Raw genomic sequence first — 20,754 nt, forward strand, 5'->3', positions numbered from 1 at the left:
TATTAGGAATTTGGGGTAAAATCATTCAAAATTGAATTTTAAAATGTTTCGGGATATTTATTTATATATATATTTTAGAATAATGAGTCATGTTGAAACAATCGTATTATTTGAATGATATGTGTGCAAGCATTGCCAAGCTTTTGGTCATTTTTTAAAAGAAATGACGATCGTGTGAAAATAACAGTCGACACGGAGATTAAGTTAAGTATTAGTACTTTAACAGTCAACAATGACTTCTTGATTTTGCACTCGTCCGTGGATAGAAAAGGGAGAAGTGCTTACTTCACACAAAAGCTTGCACGGTTTAAGACATGGTATAATACGACTTTAGGACTTGATCCCTATTAATTTTCTTTGTGTGTCGTTAAGTGAACTTTCCCTGCAGGGATAAGGATGTGAGATTTCTGTGATTCAGAGGGGATCTAGGACTAGGACACGTGCTAAATCACGCACGAACGGCCGGACTTGCAAGCACGTTGTTATGCTCTATTATTAACATATTTCCTTCTGTCTTCTAGCCATGTCTAGTCGCCGTGATTTATAACAGCGAATTGCATCACTGTAAGTAAGTCACATGTACCTTGAGCACTATTATGCCGAATGTTGCTGATGAAATCAGGTTGTATACATAGTCATCTATGTCATGACAGTCTTTCACATACGAATCGCATATACCGTATATTTTATTTTTCCGTTATCTTTTATCATCCAGACTTACCATAAAGGATGCAAGTTTGTTGTAATGAAAGGTCATGTCCCCCTCGAAGTGGAGATGATCAAGAAAAAAGCGAAAATATGGTGAAATGCATTAAGTAACTATATATAGTGAACATGAAAACTTCCTTATATAAGGAAGAAAAGGGCTACAACATAGGTTCAAAGTTTTACATAGTCCCAAAATATATAAGAAAGTCGTTTTAAAATCTATGCAGGAACCGCAAGGTTGTAATTTGTCAAATTGATACGCAATCATCCGCATCTATAGTTCTTCACACCACAATTCCGGAGCCGCAACAGAGGTTAAAACTTTCACATGGGAGTTTAAAATACAATACTTACATTTTTCAATGTTTTTGCCTTCGATATCTTTAAATATACTAGTTGAAATGATAGCCATTTTCTCATGAATACAATGCAGTGTTGAACAATGTGCGTATGAATCTTAATGAATATAGTATGTTGATCTACTTTAGCGACTGGGAATCCCGAAAGAGAAAATATAAAACGATGAATTGAACTTTTGAAAAATACATGAGGGTATAAAGAGCAACGCTCCACGCCAGCATACGGTACTTCTCATGAAGGGTTAACGCGCATTTTGAAGTGCTCTGGCGTAAAGCGTCGCAGTTCATGTCCTCATATATTTTTTTTTTTAATAAATTCATTTCTTTAGTTTGCGTACAATCCTTCTCATAGATATCTTCTCATGAATAACAATTGTACTATCTGCCAAAATACTTCAATATACATTTCCAAGGTTTTTGCTTTTGATACCTTTGCAATGATAGCTATTTTCTCATGAACGCGCTGCAGTTGTAACCAGTGCGTGTATAAATCTTGATAAATATAGTACGTCTATTTTCTCGATTGGGATTTCCGACAGAAATCATTTCATTTTTGAAAATGCATATGGGTATGAAGAACTGCAATGCTTCACGCCAGCGTACTTTTCAGGACACGCATCATGATGTATGCCGGCGTCAAACGTCGCAATTCATGTCCTCCTTTCATTGTTCAGCTCCCCTAGGCTTCGATGCACTGCGCGCATGAATACATTGCATCAGGACTTTGGTGTGATTCTATTCACACCCTCGTTTTGTTTGAAATAACGTATGTCCCAGAAACGTTCTCCAAAAGATATGGAATTTAAACCAAAGAGAGCTTATTTTAAATATTATGAGCAGTATATATAGATAGAAATGTTTGTTTTACAAAATGATAGGAAAATATACCACATGAGTTGTTGATCTTTCTAACCAGCATCGCATGCTTGGGCACTGTGTGGAAGAATTGATCGCTAATTAGAGGGGTTGAAGGTTAATACATACTCCATAAAACGCCTGAGTCTCTGCATATATAGTGATTAGATAAATTCATTGAACTATAGTCTCTGCATATATAGTAAATGAATACATAAATTCATTGAACTAATGTTAGCTACGAAAATTTAATTAAAATAAATTAGTGGGGTTACTTTGATATACTTATAGTAAATGGTTTTTCTTTGCTATTTACAAAAATCCCAGGAGTACGTTCTGTACTTTGACTTGAATGAAGCATAGATCCACTTCTCAAGTACCACGAAGTCAAATGAATGCGCAACAATCCTCATTCAAATTTTGTCCACACCGAGTTCACATTTCACAGGGGGAAAATCTTTTTTAAAAATTTCGAGTTACGAAGCAAAAGGATAAGATATATTGAATTAATTAATATACAAGCATCCTCGCGTAGTGTAGATTTAATTAACCACGGGGTATTCAATTTTACATAGAAATATACAGTACAGTCATTTTTTTTAACGAAAATTTCTCAAGTACCGCAACTTGACAATCCTCATTTAGTATACATTCAAGGATGTTCACAACATCATCAACGGGGGTCTTAATAAGGGTTTCAAAACTTTTATCTTTTATTCAACAATTAAGAAAAGAACTCTTCGAAAATCAATATTCTGCAATGCAACCTTTAAAATTTTTTTTAGTAAATACGTAATATATTGTCATATATACTGTTCGTTGTTTATATTGGAAATCGGTAACGATAGGTGAAGAATTTAATAAGCGCCGTCAATCAATCATACAGAACAGGTCGTATTGACAGCCACCAGGTGATCAACAAACCTAGACATGTTAGGTCCGTCAAATAGTGCACAAGACAAAATTGCTACAACTGGTCTTTTTCAAAGAATTTATATGATCAGTTTATTTCCTTCCTTTTTTTACTTTCTGGCGGTGATAAAATACATTTAAAATAGTGGAATCTGGAATATCCAATGAAACAAAAATACTTTCGTCTTCAGGCAGAATTTCTAAGAGTTAGGATAACTCATATAAATGTGAAATAAAGTTTGAAGAAATCCGCGAATTCCTGCCAGAGGTCGAACTACAATTATCATCTTTTAAGATGAAGTATGAATAAGGCTTCGTTAGATACAGAATAACTGTGTTATAAAATACGGATATATGATAACTAGTGATTCAAGGAGGATAAAACCGTAGGATATCTTGCGAAATTTGGCGGCGTATCGAAAATAGTCTCCACGTGAGATCCAATTCAAAACGCGACCCCTAATGGACTAATTACTTCTGTCCAGGGGCTATGTTAGAATTATGTCGTTAAAACAAGATAAGAGACACGTAAGTTTTAATGTCCGACATCCAAAAATATACCTGTACACACCGAAAACATCGATGATTCGAGCTTACATAATGGGAATGATATGTAAAAAGAACTATTTCTTTGTGCTGTCATCTTTCTAAAATATTCTTCTATTTTTATACTTGTGTAATTTCCTGTATCTAGATACATAAACATGTAAATAGGCGTGTATATATTTAACGTTCGGTGACGGAAATTTCCTTATATGGGACGATGACTCGTTACGGAATTTAACGAAGTTCAGCTATTGTAAACAGAATGACAATATCCCTCTACAAAAAATCAATATTTTCTGCTGAGTTTAGACATCACTGAAAATAGAAACCTTGTAACACATCTCAATCTCTGATGCAGCTGTTGTAAAGTCAAAATTGCAAGAATACTAGGAAGTTTACCTGAAAGGGGGCGTTTCCAGACAGGTAAGGTACTAATTTTAGATATCATTACCTTTTCTCGCATGACGGCGCACAAGTGGACTATAGTAATATGAAATACGAAACCGAGCTGACCTGTTTCGCAAATCCGATTGTTATTTAGGAAATGAAAGTCAAACGAGACGGATGTATGTGTGCGACTGCTCAGTGTTACAGTATTAGAATATAAGTGTAACTAACTATTATGGACTACAACTGATTATCTGGGACTATACAGGTAAGACAAGAATACACCCTATTTCCTGTCTGATAAACAGTGCTCTTGTACACCTGTACAAGGTAAATGATTCATGCCGTAACAGTTTTGCTCTTTGAAAGGCATGATTCTTTCAAGAATTTCTCACGGAGTTACAAATCCACAGATATTGCCCCATGAATCGTTCTATGGTGTATATATTACTTGTTTTTAATCACAGTTGAACTAGGAAGATTTGAGATAACACCGTCAAAGTTCAAATCTCACCGAGGAGCTGCAACGAAAGAGTAGAATGGCAGTATGAAACATATGGGTATTGATGTAGGCTCTAATCTTTTTTCCAGTAGCCTGGTGTGAATTGTCGCAGCTGCCTCCTGTTTAAAAAAAAAAAGGAGTTGGAAGTTTGTCCTACAAGTGGAATTCTATGAAAAAGTGTGACAAAGTGACAACTGATATCAGACAATACCTCTACATCGTGTTCAGACGTTTTGTGTGGTGGTTCAGAAGTGTGATAAAGTGACAACTTTGTTCACTGATATCAGACAATACCTCTACATCGTGTTCAGACGTTTTGTGTGGTGGTTCAGAGAATGAACTTAGGGTAGTCCAGGGTTAGGATGTCGGTGGATATATTACCCCCAAAGTTTTCTCAACTCCCCACGGTGTTCACCTACCCCCATCTACAAAAGATGAAGGAGACACGGCCCCAGTCCCCTCTTGTGATTAAAGGGAGGGTGCAGGTCGACAATGCCAATATCAAAGTCAACATCAACAACTTCGATCCAAACTATATTGTGTATGACCAAACTTCAGATACTACTTATATCAGAGGTCGTCTGCTTGGTAAGGTAAGTCGATTTTTCTAAATGTATTGATTGAGATGCAGCATGTTTATATTTGATGAGAACTGAACACTTTATCTATATACATTGATATGCCAGCGGAAAATTGAGGAAAGAGAGAAAAAGAGAGAGTATGAGAGATTTAGACGTTATAAGTGTTCTTTGATAGTTATGGGTGCTTAATACACCGCCGTCAAGATGTATTTTCTTTTATTTTAATGAGAACTAACATGCAGAATTGCCAAGTCGAATAAAGATTGCTGAAAACCTCATGTTAGACAGAGATTATGTCTTATCAGGATTATAAGAGCACTTTGTGTCGAACTTTCACCATTCTGAGAACAGACAGTACGCGATGTCCTATCTGTGTGATCTTAATGCTGTGTACCGATATGACGATATGTATGGATCCACAGTGTTTTACTTTCCTACTCTTAAAAAAAAATACAACAATAAAAAATCTACACCATGTTTTGTATCAAATTTTGATAAAACTTGATGTTGTGTACTTAAGTGAACAGATACTGGATGGCAGAAACTTATCGACAACACTAAACTTTTTTGACATTATATTGATATCACACGTGCACATTGCAAAGATAAATTCATTCAAATTCATTTTTCACTTCTCAGCGCGCCCGAAAAGTGATTGGTGTACCGGATGTGAGAACTTAAAAGGGTTCATCTGCCCTGTTGATAAGGATCTTTAAAAAGAAGATCATCGATTTTGACTCGAAGTGGAGAACAAAATTGCATTTCCCTATTGTCAATAAGAAGGAATACAAGAAACCCCAGGGCGCGTTAATATGATTATAATTGTATTATGAAAATAACGAGAAACTTTTTAACAGGCCAAGAATTTAATATAAAGATACCCAGTGGCAAGATGTATATATATATATATAATTCTCAAAGGATATAGAAGCCAAAGAATATATAGGCAAATGGAACAAAGACGAGGGCTAAAAATTCTTGTCGCACAAAGAGGAAAATATGCAATATAAAGAAGTGATAAGTAAATTCCATTGTTAAGTGGCTTATATATTACAATGAACAGTTATTTTGTCCACTAGTACCTTGGGGGGACGATCAACATAAAATATGCGAGGGTCATTTCGTTCTACGCGATTTTCATTGTGAAGTGACACTTCCAAAATTTGATATTTATTTAAAGGTTCAGAATGAGTTGTATATTTTTCCTTTTGTGACATAAGATTCGATTTATATTCTCGCCAAATCTGACAAATTTGCCACCCGTGCTTGTTTTCGCCTGCATAACAAATCATTTAGTCCGTCCTCGTGGCCTGAAGACACCAATACATACACAGGCCGCGGGCGATACTCAGTTATCTCTGCCTATTAAGCTATCACTAAATATAAACACATGTAATGACTAAAAGGTGGATTCACTTGTTAATTTAACTAATTTGGTGGAGGATTTGTAGAGTTCATTCAAAAGTCGTGGATCTCTTTGATATAGCAATTACATATAGTAGTCCACTGGGCCTAGAGAGCCGTTACTGAAACCCCTCCCAGCAGTAGCATAAACACAGACGATACCTCGCTTCAACTCTCTCTCTCTCTCTCTCTCTCTCTCTCTCTCTCATCCTTGGTCCGCGAAGTGTTTCATGCTATTAACCCCGATAATGAGAATTTTCCTCCCACTAAATCGCCCGATATTGATAATTTATATAAGTAACTATACAGGAAATATCAACCGTTCCAGATAATTTGTTGAGCAATATGACTGGTTTTTAAGATTGATTCCCGATATAAAACACCCCGGTTAATTTACTGAAATGCTACAACCATTTAAAAAGAAATGAAACTTCTGAACTTATCAAATTTATACTACTTTAGGTGTCATGCAAGACTTGGGAATGTTGAGTCAGTAAGGTCTTGATTTGGTGGTCGACCCCGAACCTAATCACGTCATAGGACACCATCGTTCATAAGTTATTACCGAGACATAAAAACTTCTTATAATTGGCCAATCTTCACTTCCGAGGTTTTTTTTTTTTCATTTGGTGTCATCAAGAGATCAACGGTATGATTTTTTAAAAAAAAGTTATGTCGTTTTTTTTGTCTATGGTGGGGAACAATTGCATTTCAAATGTCAGAAATGCGAATTAAAAAGATTTTTGTCACAAAAACATTTGGCTCCTAGCGACATTGGTAACCTTCAGACATATGGCAGTTTTTATACGAATATTATGTTTTATATCTCTCAGTAGCAAGGGTCGTGAGAATGTTTTCAAAATATAACCCTAAATGAAAGTCAGCTGCTTTTGATTCCTGTACTTACGGAATCAAAGGGAAGTACTTCAAGGACGTGAAAGAAAAACAGTCACGCGGCGTAACCCAGATTTCCTGCGATTTGGTAAAATTTTCGCATTTTAAAGCAAAAATTGTTTAATTTATAAAGATCGTATTTCTGATACTTCCCAAGGGCAACAAAGATATTTTTCTATATCTATTCATACTACGAGGACAAGACAACCGTGAAGAACAACTCCATTCATAAAACGTCACCTTACATTGCTTCATAAACCTTACACTCCTAGACGCCGCTCAATCGTAACGTGTTGTTTTTTCACAAGCAAACAAAAACTCTTCTTCCTTATTTTTGAATGATATAAACAAAGTTCTAGTTTTATATACCTTTGATTTTTATTGAGTATTTTGGATATGATAGATAGATTTAACACCCACGGAAAACGGACCCGTGAGATTAAATCTCTGTGGTAGACGGTTTTGTTTGAAATTTGAGTCACACATTCTTGACATATCTTTATAATGGACCGCAGTGATACATACAAAGATTTACATGTATAATATAGACATTAATCCGAAGAATAAATCCGTAACTGGTCATGGGAAACTGATCACAACATTCGAAAAGAAAAGTACATGTGTTTAAAATATAAACCTCTTAACCATTGAAAACTCTTATATTTACACTCGAAGCTTTATATTTACTCAGAAAAGGCAGGGAAATTGAAAACCCTTTGATCCACCCATTTAATGCATTTGCGTGCTGTTGCTTACTTTGTTGGATCTTTCTGTATCTACCTGCGTATTTCATCAGGACTAAAAATAGCATCGATCGTTTGGATAGCCTTGACTGAAAATGTCGCCTGAAACATTCCTGCATATATAATTGACAAAAACAATATATATCTGTTATTGACCCGCCTTAACTTGTCTTAGCTATTCGCTTCTGGGGAAATGGGAGAAGCGTCTGTGTGAGAATTTTGCAAGTTTTGATTTTATCACAGAATATATTTTGAACCACGTACTCCGCTATATCAAGTCTTATATATCAAATGTATAAACCTGCTCGTCTGATCTGAGAGTTCTCTGGAGAAATATTTGTTTTATGGTTTTCGAGATAACCTTCTTCATATCTTATGAAAGTTCACCCTTTTTACGAGGTGCACACGCTTGCTTTAGCATATACGCTGTCCCGGGGAAGCGAAGCTGCCGATCCAAGCAGATGACTTATCAATTAATTAATTACAGAGTTCTCAGAGTTTTAATCATAGTGCTGACAAAATCAGCTGACTCTTCCATACCAGTATATGCTATTTCAGAGCATTGCTGGGTGCATATCCTTTGAGTTTGTTTATTGCTAATGGGTGGCCCATCCGACCCCGATACTCCTATTGTATTGAAGAATTATCATTAAGAACGTCACGCGAACATAATCAAGTGGAAAAACAAAGAAAAAGGAAGAACAGAAACATTTTACATGGTCATTAAGTTTATCAAGTTTAAAATACCCAATGGCATGGATATTGGTTTCCGATACAACACATTTCATGCATCTGAGGTATTTTTCACCATTTTTGGTGACTAAGCTATAAAGCTATCCCCCTCCCCTGAAAACAATAGCATTCGTCTGAGAATTCCGTGCGATTCATAAGACGATATATAAGTAAAAATCGGTGGTGGGCATCAGGATTATGATCGTATCGAGTTCCCCTCACATCATCAATTTACCTACTATTGCACACACAGAGCAGGTGATCACGAAGTTTAGACAACAATACGGACTCTTTGTCTTTGAATGTATATAATGTGATATAGATTTTTTTTTTTTAAATCCAGAATGCAACATTGCGTTCATTTGAGTAGGGACACCTGCAATTTATGACGAAGTCTGATTTACTGGAATGCCATGATCAATGGTACATCTGTTGTATCTAATTGGATTTTTTAGGAATGATATTTTGTAGGATTTTGAATAATCAATAACAAAATTGTGTGAAATTGAGCAAAAACATGTCAGACAGGCTCTCTGTCGTTTGTCTATGCAAAACACGAAAAAGAGGAATGCAATACGAACGTTACACAATTCAGTAAACATCTTACTATTGAGTGCAAATAATTTATTTCAAAATATTGAAAAATAATTTTCATCTTTTAATATATATATATATATATATAATAATATTATTATTAAAAAATAAAAGGATCAAATCTGCTACAAAGTTCATTGAATGGCATGTTTGAAATATTATAGTACATGTATTTTAAGAGAGAGAGAGAGAGAGAGAGAGAGAGAGAGAGAGAGAGAGAGAGAGATTTGCAAGTTTCCTTCATAGACAGAAATCAATGTTTTTTATTTTATTGTCTTTACAGGGTGGTTTTGCAAGATGTTACGAGCTGCTGGATTTGAATACAAATAAAGTGTATGCTGGAAAGATAATATCAAAACAGCGACTTACAAAACCACATCAAAAACAAAAGGTATGGTTTGGCTTTGAGTAAAAATTTTGTGTTTGTGGAAATAAAAAAAAGACTGAGGAACAATTGGGAAATCATCCATGTTGCCATTAAGAAATAATCACAGTTGAGTATACACGGTAACACTGTGTTTTACCCAGTGTAAAATGCTTGGATAATCTTTAAAAAGAATTCGCTGACGTTCAGCGATCGTTGCAATGACAGTTTTCAGGTTGGAAAAAAGACACTAAATGTAAATGCATATGAGAATGAAATAAAATATGGCACAGAGATGTCAATGTTGGTCAGATTGGCTAGTTCTTTGATTCACTGACGCGTATAATTGGCCGTGTTTCCCTCCGTATCTCTGTTGAGTTATCCGAAGACCAACGTTTCATTTTTTCCATCTGCCGTCGTAATCAGTAAAGTTCATTTCCTGGAGGGACTGAGACATAAGAAACGTAACGATTTAATCAGTGGAATCTAGAAGTGGGATAGCGAAAGACAGCTGTCCGAGCCACAGAACATTTGATAAGATTTCTTTTCTTTAAAAAAATGCTTCCTTGGCAAAATCCAAAAATATTCCGATTTTCATAATAAAAATGGCTGCAGTTTATTAATGAATGAAGTTTTTGGCAACAGTTTTTCTGATATGTCTCCTATAATGAATGCATGTTTTAATTGGATGAAAGGGAAAAGGAATTGAATGCAAACGTTGTAAAAACGACACATCCTTAAGCACGTTTTTTACAAACTGAAATGTTGTAGATAAATGCATGTTTAGGTCCTTCAGACAGACCTTAGATTTGGTAACAAGTTTATTCAAATAGTGAATGAAACAGAGTGAGAACCCTTGAAAAAGTCGGGGTGTGTAGAACCGGGGATTTCATTGAAAACTTAAATGTAACCTGAATGAAACGGGCAAACAAAGACCGAATCTTTTGAAAATATTGATTGGAAGTTTTAGAATGAGTCACCCTCCTTTGGGCCGGAAGTCCATCCCACCTTAAGTTATTAAGGTCTTGTTGGGTTGTGTACCCGTATTCTCATTTTATTGGTCTGCTTTTGGGAAGAATCTTTTCTTTTATACTTCGACTCTATGATATTTGTACAGGAGAAATCCATTATCAATCTTCCTTAGAGCGCGAGGTGGCCGTTATAAAGCAAACAGTGGGGTGTCGAACATCTTGGGTCACCCCGATAATTCATCAGTTTAAAAGTAACAGACGACAAGTTGATTTCTAGGCTACCCGGTCAATGTCAACAAAGAAATGACAGACGTAAACATTTTTGTGAGAAAGGAGTAATTTTACCACAAACATAAAGCAACGTCTATGCTTTGTACATAAAAAGTAAAGACATTAGAAATAGAAGAAAGGCTTTCAGTAACATGTAACGAGCAAAATGACTCGAGCCAAAAAGTTCCTAGGACGTTAGTTTGTTGGGTTTTGTTTTCAAATCAATTGCAGGCTTGATTTACTTTCTCGGCAATTTTACATTTCCATCGCATCAAACATCACAGTTAGGTCCTGGCACTGAATAATTGATAGCAATCAGGCATATCGTACTCTCATCACTTCCCTTTGGTGCTCATCTTGAAGTTCATTTTTGACATGCACAAGTGGTATGTACATGTATTAAAATTCACAATTACATTCAGAAGTTATGATTACATAAAGAATTTGTAATTACACATAGACTATATTATCACTTATAGTTAACACATTGCATTTCATATAGTAGGGGTTAAAAAACAAAACACTCAACATGTACATGTGAGAACTATATACAATGTAATCTTATAATCTCTGTAATATCATTATTTCATCACCCTTTGGTATCTGAAGTAGATTTGTTTGCCTACACATTTCAGTGAATAGCAAGAATGAGTCCGGCATAAGAACATAAGCCCATATGGAATGTCTGAATCGGCAGCAGTCTTTTATAGACCGTGTTCACTCATGTTCTACACAGAAATGGTCTTTGGCCCGGTGTAAGACGTTCATTATTATTCAATAATATTCATATAAAACTGTAATAGCACAATGACCACTGTAACAAATATGCCATTAACAACACAACTTCGTATCTTGCTTACTTGCCGTTACAGGAATAAATAAAAACTGAATTATGGGAAATTAATTCTCCGTCTGTAAAAAGTAGTTTATTAGCTGTTTTAAGCTGTCGTTTATTGTCAAAAGTGTTCGTTTACTTTAAAACGTTCAACGTTTATGTTGACCATTAGTATAGAAAATTGGAAAGAAGGAGAATTTAATAGCCACTGAAGTCAAAGTGATACTGGTGTCGTGCTTTAATTTGGCTATTTCTGTGTGCGTTTGCTCTTGAAGTCCAAGCAATTTTGATCTTTGTACTTAGCATGTTGGTAGTAATAGTGGCGTATTGCCCCAGAGACACCCGAAATGGATTAGTCTACTGTGGAAATTACTCTTTATGGTTCTTTAAAACAAAATTTGTTGAACAAAAAAAAAATACCCAAGGACTTGATTTATTCGCCAGTTCATTTGTTTGTGTATTGAACTGCAGTATTATGTCGTCTGCAATGAAATATTACAATGACGGATAGAAAAAAAGACAAATAAAGATCTACCTCCCCGAAGAGTCATCATTATTTACAATTGCTAAAAAACACTTCACAGGCAACAGTAATTCAGACAAATGAAGAATGCGATACAGTATCTCAAATGTGTTTTAAAGCACTTGATTGATAAAAAAATATATATAACATCAAAAAGTTATTGTTTGTTTTCAGTGCTATTTTGTACTTTCGTAAAAAAAATTTGTTTCATTACATTGTCCCAAAGAAACGATTCACAAAGAAATGTCTCATAACTGCAATTTGTCATTGTTGTGTTCATGAATTGCAGACATTCGATTGCCAGTAAAGGGATCCTAAATGTTTGGGTTTGTATTTTGGAGACGTCCTTAAAATTGAAGAATTTGTATTTTATCTTCGTAGATTGCCCGAGAAGTGGACTTACAAAGAGACCTCTCACATGAACATGTAGTGGGTTTTCACAGTTACTTTGAGGACGAGGACAACGTGTATATTGTCCTAGAGAACTGCAGCAGAAAGGTAGAATGAAGACTCCTGTCCAATAATCAATTTTTGATTTGGTATTCAAACCAGTGTTTACGGAGATAATGATCTTTCTTGGTCATAGCGGATATTTAATAATAATATTGTAACTTCGTCATTGTGTATGAGGTTATATGACAATCAAGTCCCCTCAAATGAACACCTTGTGTGTGTTTACCCACAGAGAGCAGTACACATACTCAACTTAACAATACAGTGCTGACAAAGGCGCTCTATATTCTATATAATTATATATGTCCTTTATTTCAACAAGGGCATTCAAAATATATCACTCTCTATATGGTTTACAAGCGCAATAAAGATTATATCAACATGGTAAAGATCAGCAGACGACACAGTAATATATGGGGACGTGTCAGTTTTAGTGCAATTTTTTTTTTAAAAAGAAAGGCTTCAAGAAGAGAAGATGGGTTATAAAAGAACTGGGAAATCCGAGTTTTTATCAATGTTAAACGTTTCGCTGGCGTCTCGTTAAGTATTCAGAAAATTCAATTCAACTGACTGTACCATGAAACAATACCAGCACAACATTTCAATATGACACTGTGTGGATTTGTTCCATTATTGCAAATCTCTTAGACAGGATTTAAATATCACCCAAATAAAAGACAAACATTGTAATTTTTTGCATCACATTGTATTTGTGATAAAACACTTGTTACCAAATCTAAGAGATCACAAAGCTTGTTGAAACAAATTACCTAAGTTTTTTCTAATATGAATGCATAATTTAAATTTTGAATTCAGAATGTAATCGATACAAGATGCCATTCAAATCACACATTCTTTTCGGCATTTTATAATCACTTCGATTCAATTAAGGACAGTCAAACAAGTTACATGCATCTACTTCAACGATATCGAAATAAATTTCTGACATCTGCGAAGAATCGGTCAGCTGTACTAATTGTATTTTCACAAGGATAATAAAGCTCTAAGGATATAGAATTCGTTCATTTATAAACATTTATTCTAGTCACAATGACAGTGATACCAGAGCGTTGTTTTCCTGTTAAAATTAATGCTACATCTATAATTGTTTAGAATACGCCTTAAATATACTATAAATATACCCCATTAAAATTACATGCAAGTTGACATCTGCGTATGCTAGAATACGAAAGTGTGCAAACAGGCTTATCATGTAATGATTTTTAAAAAATTGATTGCAGTCACTGGTCCACATGTTGAAACAGAGAAAGACCTTGAAAGAACCGGAAGTTCGATATTATCTACGTCAGATGGTGGAAGGAGTTAAGTACATTCACAACAATAACATCATTCACCGTGATCTCAAACTGGGCAACATGCTACTGAACGAGAAAATGCAACTCAAAATCGCAGACTTCGGTCTGGCCACAAAAATGACCTATGAAGGCGAAAAGAAAATGTAAGTTATACTGCGAATAGTTTGACAACTGTGTGGTATAACTAATTCTCATTAAACTTTGAATCAATGCAAGAAATTCCACATTTCAGGACCGTGTGTGGAACCCCCAATTACATAGCCCCTGAGGTTCTACAGAAAAGAGGCCACAGCTATGAAGCAGATGTTTGGGCAATAGGATGCGTTGCGTGAGTTTATACACAAAGACATATAAGAAAAATAAAGGAACATCAACATATTGTCATATACTGGAGTCAAAATCTTGCCATGACACGAAATAATGTGAAATTATCTCTGATTGAGGGATTTGGATTTTTTTTCAGTTATGCCTTGTTGGTTGGACGTCCCCCATTCGAAACTTCAACTCTTAAAGAGACGTATGTCAGAATTGCAAACAACAACTATGTTCTTCCGCAAACCATGTCACTTCCCGCGCAGGACTTCATCCGTCAGTGCCTGAATCATGAACCCGAACTTAGACCTAGTCTGAACGAGCTATCGAGTCACGAGTTTTTCAGCACTGGTTTCTTGCCAAGGTCGCTTTCCCCTTCGTGCTGTACCAACGTGCCAAAATTTCCCATGTACACCAAGTTCAACAGGTTATTATGCTAATTCTAAAATTCATGAACATTCTCCAATATCAAAGCACATTTTAATGCGAGAAAAGCTTTAATATCAAACATTAACGTTTTATATTGAACACCATTTGCGGTAATCATGAGAATAAAAACATTACAAGTAGGTGAATTTAAACGACATTTAGTTTGCATTCGGGTTGATGGATATTTTTTTCCCAATGGCTTAAAAAACTTAATGTTGGGCAATTGATCAAAAACGTTAATGAGTTAAACTATTTCGTTCAGACACAGTGCAGAAATACTTTGCAAGGAAAAAAAGAAATAATTAAAGCATTTAAAAGTATGCAGACAATGTTAACAAGCGCTGATACTGCACTTTTTGATAGCATGTTTTTACACACGCTAGAATCCGTTTAGAAGATTAGAAGTAGATAAGCTATCTATGTCCACAAGTCGTATGCTTCCTTAAGACGTACAGAATATTTCTCAGGACTATCATTTTTGCTATCTCAATAATGAAAACTAAGCAGAAATCTTTTGTCGATCATGTAACTTTCAGTTGTCTGGGTATTAGCGTGTTTTATTAAGAAAAGTATCCGGTATCACTTTAACCCTGGCTCAGTGGTTCTACCCGAGTGACTTCTGTCATAGATAACTGCAATGATATCCTTAGAAAGTTCTACATGTAGAAAGATTATTTTCATTTTTGAGGCGATAGCACACAAATTTCGTCACAATGGAACGAATAGCTTGCATTGTTTTACAAAGTACATGAATGGGACTGTCAATATTTACCTGGTTGAGATAAAACCATCATTTGGTCCTCATTGATGAACCTTGAACATAAAATGTCTGATAATTTCTGGAGCTTTATTTGTACCATCGCAGCTGTTGCCTGATCGTAAAACAGCGATGGAAAACCTCTTGTTTTTATAGGCGGCCGATATTATCCTATATTTCTTCTACCATAAAACAAACATGACCGTTATGGTGACCCGAGACTACATCGTACACGCATCTGCTTAAAGTGCAATCATTTCATACGATCTTGTCGGAAAATCTTAATGGATTCCTTTTGAATTTCTCTGAAAATACAATCTCGCAAGAAAACATGAATTTTTAATATTTTACAATACTGTGCAAACAACAGGAAAAAGAAATAATGATAAAATAATAAGAACGGACAAAAACAATCTTCGTTTTATGCAGTTTTAAAGAGAAAATGAATAGAAAAGGAATAAGACAGAAAAATAGTCGATATACATGTACTAAATTTCTGAATTGAACAATTCATTTCCAGACCCAAGTCGTATGCCGTTCCAGACAAACCCGATACAGTTGAACGTATGACATCACCACTCAGGAACATCGAAATCCAGACAGACACTAGACCGGAACGACAGACAACCGAGGTCAGATCACAGAATCTATTAGATTTAACATAGTCAACGCGGCAAGATATATCTATCTTATTGACTTCTCATTTGTTTTCAAGACGACTGTTTTTACTAATTTGAATTTGTTCTTTTAAAACCTCTCTGTTTTTCTTTGACAGTATGCAGAACGCCTTTCCTCGCCTCCTCCATTTCCGTCAGTCAAATCCCCCATTACCGTATCTCCCCCTGTATCCTTCCCTTCCGTCAAGTCTCCCGTCAGAGAAACTGTCAACGAGAGAGTCAACCGCTCAGAGTCGCCTCCAAGCAGAGGTAAATACAAAAAGAACACCAACGGGGGAAAATCCATTCTTTTTCAACTAAAAGCAAAATTGAGAGAGAAAAAACCCTGGTTTTTTATTTATTAGAATCTTTGTTTTTTATTATTAGCATCTTTTTTTTATTTATTAGAATCTTCACCCAAACCACGATCAGCAGTGACTTTACTAGATGTTCTACACACGTGCTTGGAACATATGCCCAAAGGTAAAACTAAATTTGTAATATTTTCATCTTCGCTTCAATTGACCACAAACATCGACATGTTCAATACTGATGATTTCCATTTCTACACTTTAGACGTCCTAGAAAATCCAGCATCCATATCCGATTCCAACATTGTCTGGGTGACAAAATGGGTCGATTACTCCAACAAATATGGCTTTGGTTTCCAACTCTCCAATGACGTCATTGGCGTTCTCTTTAACGATACGTCCAGAATTGTGATGTCACCGGACGGGAGGTAATTTCTTTAGAACTACTATTTGTTTATCAAGCGACTATGGCTACAGCATTTAATTTACAGGTATTTTAATTTCCTGATACCGTTGTTTGTTTATTAGCAATGCTATGATGCCATTGTCAGATATACACCCTTTGTATTTGTAATAACATAATACCTGTAGTTTTAGGTATCAGGGCCACATGATGATCTATGCGAATACTTCTTTAATTCTATTTAATCCATTATTTAAATAGTATTATCAGAATGATATTCCAAATATTTATCATTTAGATTTTGGGCGGAAATTTAAACTCAATATCTTCCTGTAAATGAATAATAGATAAGAGGGAAAGGAAACATTTCAAAATCAAATTCTATGAAAAATTATAGTGGAAAAATGGAAAATGGAATGTGAAAGGAAAATTTTCTGAACGAAAAAAATGCTAGGAACTTGTTAAAGGATGAATTTAATTAACAAAAGGACAGGTGCTCTTTTGCCAAACAAAACTTCCATTGTACTGGAGTTAGAAAGGTAAATGAAAGCTAAAGGTGTCAACTTTTGGCGCAGGTGGAACAGAAACTTTCCATTAGAATTTGACTTACAATCGGTGAATGTTGAATTTACAGAGCTGTGCAGTATTTTGACGTCACCAATAAATCGTCATCGTTTACAGTGGAGTGTGTTCCTGAGGAGCTAGAGAAGAAAACCACACTCCTCCTCTACTTTGCTCGGTATATGGACGAGCATCTTATTCAGGTTCGTATATGATATTCACAGTAAAGTTTACAGCGCAGGGGCCAAACCCAAATCAATGTAACTATATGGAAACACCCCCTGTGACATATATATGAAACAGGCATAGCCCTGATAGGCAAACATGGGGAATCACCCCAAGCAATTTCCATTTGATTAAATTAATTTGTCCGGAAATAACTATAAAAATGATAAATGCATTGATATTTTGTATGACTTTCAGGGAGGTCGTGTGGAGTTGTCCAGGGACTCTGATGATGCCTGGTACGGAAACGTGTATTTGAAAAAGTGGTTCAGAACCTCTAAAGCAATCGTTCTCTACCTTAGTGATGGAACTCTTCAGGTACGGGGATATTTCTCAACAAATGGACGCTAATACTAACTTTTATGAAAGTCATGACTCTTCCGGTACAGTGATCTCTGTCACGTGATGGCCTTGGTTTTCTTAACAAATGGATACTAATTCTAAATTTTATGAAAATCATATATTTTCTCTTTTTCAAATAGAATGAATCTTAGTGTATTATTCTAAGAGCAAAGCAATGCCTATAGGACACAGTATTTTATATATAATTATGCTATTACTATATATATGCAATACTAGTACACAAATTTGTATGCATTTTTATGAAAACTTTGGTCTGCTTGTATTTACCAGTATCTCATATTTGCAGGTGAATTTCTTTGATGACCATACCAAAATTATAATGAGTTACATGAAGAATGATTACTATGTGACCTACATAGATCAAGAGAGAACAGCTAACACATACTGTATGATGCAAATCATCCAAGACGGCTGCCGCAAGGATATCGTACAACGCATGAACTTCGCTAAAAAGATGCTCAAAAATTTGGTAGATATCGAGGGAGTAGATATTTAAAAAAGGACCTTCTGATATCAGTAGATATCTCACAATGACTTACTGATATCAAAATATCACGTCCCATTTGTCTTTCAAAGTACAAGTCTACGAAGAAAGGTATTGGACGAACCATGCCATGTAGACTTATGCGTCTATCATACAGAATAATCTATCAAGTGCCTAGGTTGTACACACACACACATATATATATATATATATATATATATATGTCATATATATATATATATATATACTTCAGATCTCGGATAATATACTGATTTCCCTTTTAAATTGGTGCATAATATATAATTAGCTAATGCCTAATTATTAGCATATAGTAAGGATAGACCTAACAGTAGATTTATATAGCTCTAGAGATGGTGAGATTATTGTTGCAATATGTAAGAGGACTGACGTCTCGCAGCGATCGCCCGTCCCCCCTTATAAAGTTGCACGGTGCTACGACTGTAAAACTGAATGGGCCACGAAGAAAAAAATAGGCGTGGTCTCACTGATATGCAGTTAGAGAAATATTGAAGAAAAAACATTCCTGCCAATGATTGAATTCGTGTACAAACTAGTCTTGTCTTTCCTGTCCCAACACATACATGATAGTTGGGCAAAAATGCATTTAATTGAAACATTTTTGGGCGTAGAACGCCGGGACAGACTAGATCAATCTTGATAACATGTGATAATAAAATCGTGGACCAATATATTGATCTCATGTTGAAGACTCGGAAGAAATGTGCATATAGATAATGCCTTTTTTGTTTCATTGTGCAAACACCTGTGATTTTTTTGTACATTCAGTGATTTTTTGGTTATATGTTTTGGGTGCAATTAGCAATGGTTTTTAAATTGCCCCTTAAGAATATATGTATTTTGTTTCGAAATGGTATGAATGAACCACGGTTTATTTCGAAAGGAAACGCCAAATTAAATATCTTCTTTGTGTTGCAGTATTATGAAACACAAAGGTTAACATTTGGTTTAGTTTAATCACTTGAAAACAATGTGGTTTAAGTGATAATGTAGAAAACTACTGCTTTTTACAATCAGGGATCTCAGAGGCAAATGGTAATATAATAATCAGTGACGTGCATGCTAATTATGGTTACATAAATCTTGGTATTTTCGTCTTACGACGCTGATGCAATCTTTACTTTTTGTGACGGTGTAATCTTGACAACTGTATATGCAATGTTTTGTGGGTTTTTTTCCTTACCCTTAATACACCTTTTAAAAAAGGGTGTAAAATTATACTGTTTTGTATGCATGTCAACTAAAATCACATCATGAACTGCATTTATTGTGTAAGATAGAGTGTGGTTGACTGAATGTGAAATCTTGAAGTGATGTGTGATTTAAAAGGAGTTTTGCTCTCAATAAAATGTCTTGCAATAGCTGTTTTGTGATATTTTCCCCCCGAGATCCAACAATGGTTATTCAGCACACAATGGACTAGAAGTTCCTTGTCAAACAGAATAAACCTACCCGATCTAATCATATTGATAGTACCCACTCCTTCCCAATGGAATATATATAAATGAAATTGATTGAACGCCCTCTTGAGAATTTTTCACTCATATGGAAACGTCACCATTGTCGGTGAAAGGCTGCAAAAAAGGCCTATACTCGGCGCTTACGGCCTTGGAGAAGGGAGGGATCTTTAAATATCGTGCCACACCTGCTGTGACCTCGGTTTAAGCGGTCTCATCTGAAGGACCGCCCCATTTAGTCGCCTCTTACGACAAGCAAGGGGTACTGAGGACCTATTCTAACTCGGGAACCCAATGGAAGGAATTTTGAATCAATATATTTTGTGATTTAGAAGTCGAAAAGTTGAAGGGCTGGAAATTCAAACACAAATTAAATTCTTCTATAAATTCAAAATTGGCAATAAAGTATCAACAACAAAAAAAAGGTCAGTCAAATAAATGGCGTATCTTGTGGAACGAGTGGAGAAATGCACTCGTTTTCACTTGGATGATATAAACAGAATTTTGCATCTCTCCCTTGACCGTCTTTTGACTTAGAAAATATGTCTCCATGCCTTACTTTATTACCATGATTCATTGGTGTCATCATCTGACAGACACCGAACAGAGGTTAATCTAATGAAGACATCGGCCTCTATTGCAGAGATAACCACGATGATGTTCTATTCATCAATGGCGGATTTAGTGAGGGGCGCGTATTCAAGGTCTGTTCTGTTTTCGTATGAAATGCGGACTAACACTTGTAAGATCTCAAAATTGAGAAAGGGTCTGTCAAATAGCGTTGTATGACGAACTCACTACAAACACG

At 35.4% G+C, this 20,754-nt stretch overlaps 1 protein-coding gene across 6 annotated transcripts; it reads left to right on the forward strand.

Annotated features, from left to right (window-relative positions):
* Positions 1-242: 242 nt before the first annotated feature.
* On the forward strand, positions 243-19,850 carry LOC125671205 (serine/threonine-protein kinase PLK1-like). Of its 6 annotated transcripts, XM_056163134.1 has the most exons (15): positions 3,785-3,803; positions 3,922-4,035; positions 4,359-4,862; positions 9,501-9,608; positions 12,562-12,678; positions 13,875-14,092; positions 14,182-14,277; positions 14,413-14,688; positions 15,968-16,079; positions 16,223-16,373; positions 16,512-16,586; positions 16,680-16,842; positions 17,452-17,581; positions 17,802-17,921; positions 18,253-19,850. In XM_056163134.1, exons 3-15 carry the CDS (start codon positions 4,632-4,634, stop codon positions 18,460-18,462), a joined length of 2,007 nt encoding a protein of 668 aa, XP_056019109.1. In that variant the 5' UTR covers positions 3,785-3,803; positions 3,922-4,035; positions 4,359-4,631; the 3' UTR covers positions 18,463-19,850. The 6 variants fall into 6 exon arrangements, with proteins under 6 accessions (XP_048762692.2, XP_048762694.2, XP_048762693.2 ...); XM_048906735.2 differs by lacking the exons at positions 3,785-3,803; positions 3,922-4,035 and adding an exon at positions 243-564; XM_048906737.2 differs by lacking the exons at positions 3,785-3,803; positions 3,922-4,035 and adding an exon at positions 289-568.
* The last annotated feature ends 904 nt before the right edge of the window (positions 19,851-20,754 follow it).

This window comes from Ostrea edulis, chromosome 4 (assembly GCF_947568905.1).
Source record: "Ostrea edulis chromosome 4, xbOstEdul1.1, whole genome shotgun sequence".
Lineage (NCBI taxonomy): Eukaryota > Metazoa > Mollusca > Bivalvia > Ostreida > Ostreidae > Ostrea > Ostrea edulis.

Coding starts and splice junctions, on each gene's coding strand:
- LOC125671205 (XM_048906735.2), top strand. CDS start 4,632: ATGTCGGTGGATATATTACCCCCAAAGTTTTCTCAACTCCCCACGGTG. Junction 14,093..14,181: donor TATGAAGGCGAAAAGAAAAT/GTAAGTTATACT, acceptor TCCACATTTCAG/GACCGTGTGTGGAACCCCCA. Junction 16,843..17,451: donor GTGATGTCACCGGACGGGAG/GTAATTTCTTTA, acceptor TTGAATTTACAG/AGCTGTGCAGTATTTTGACG.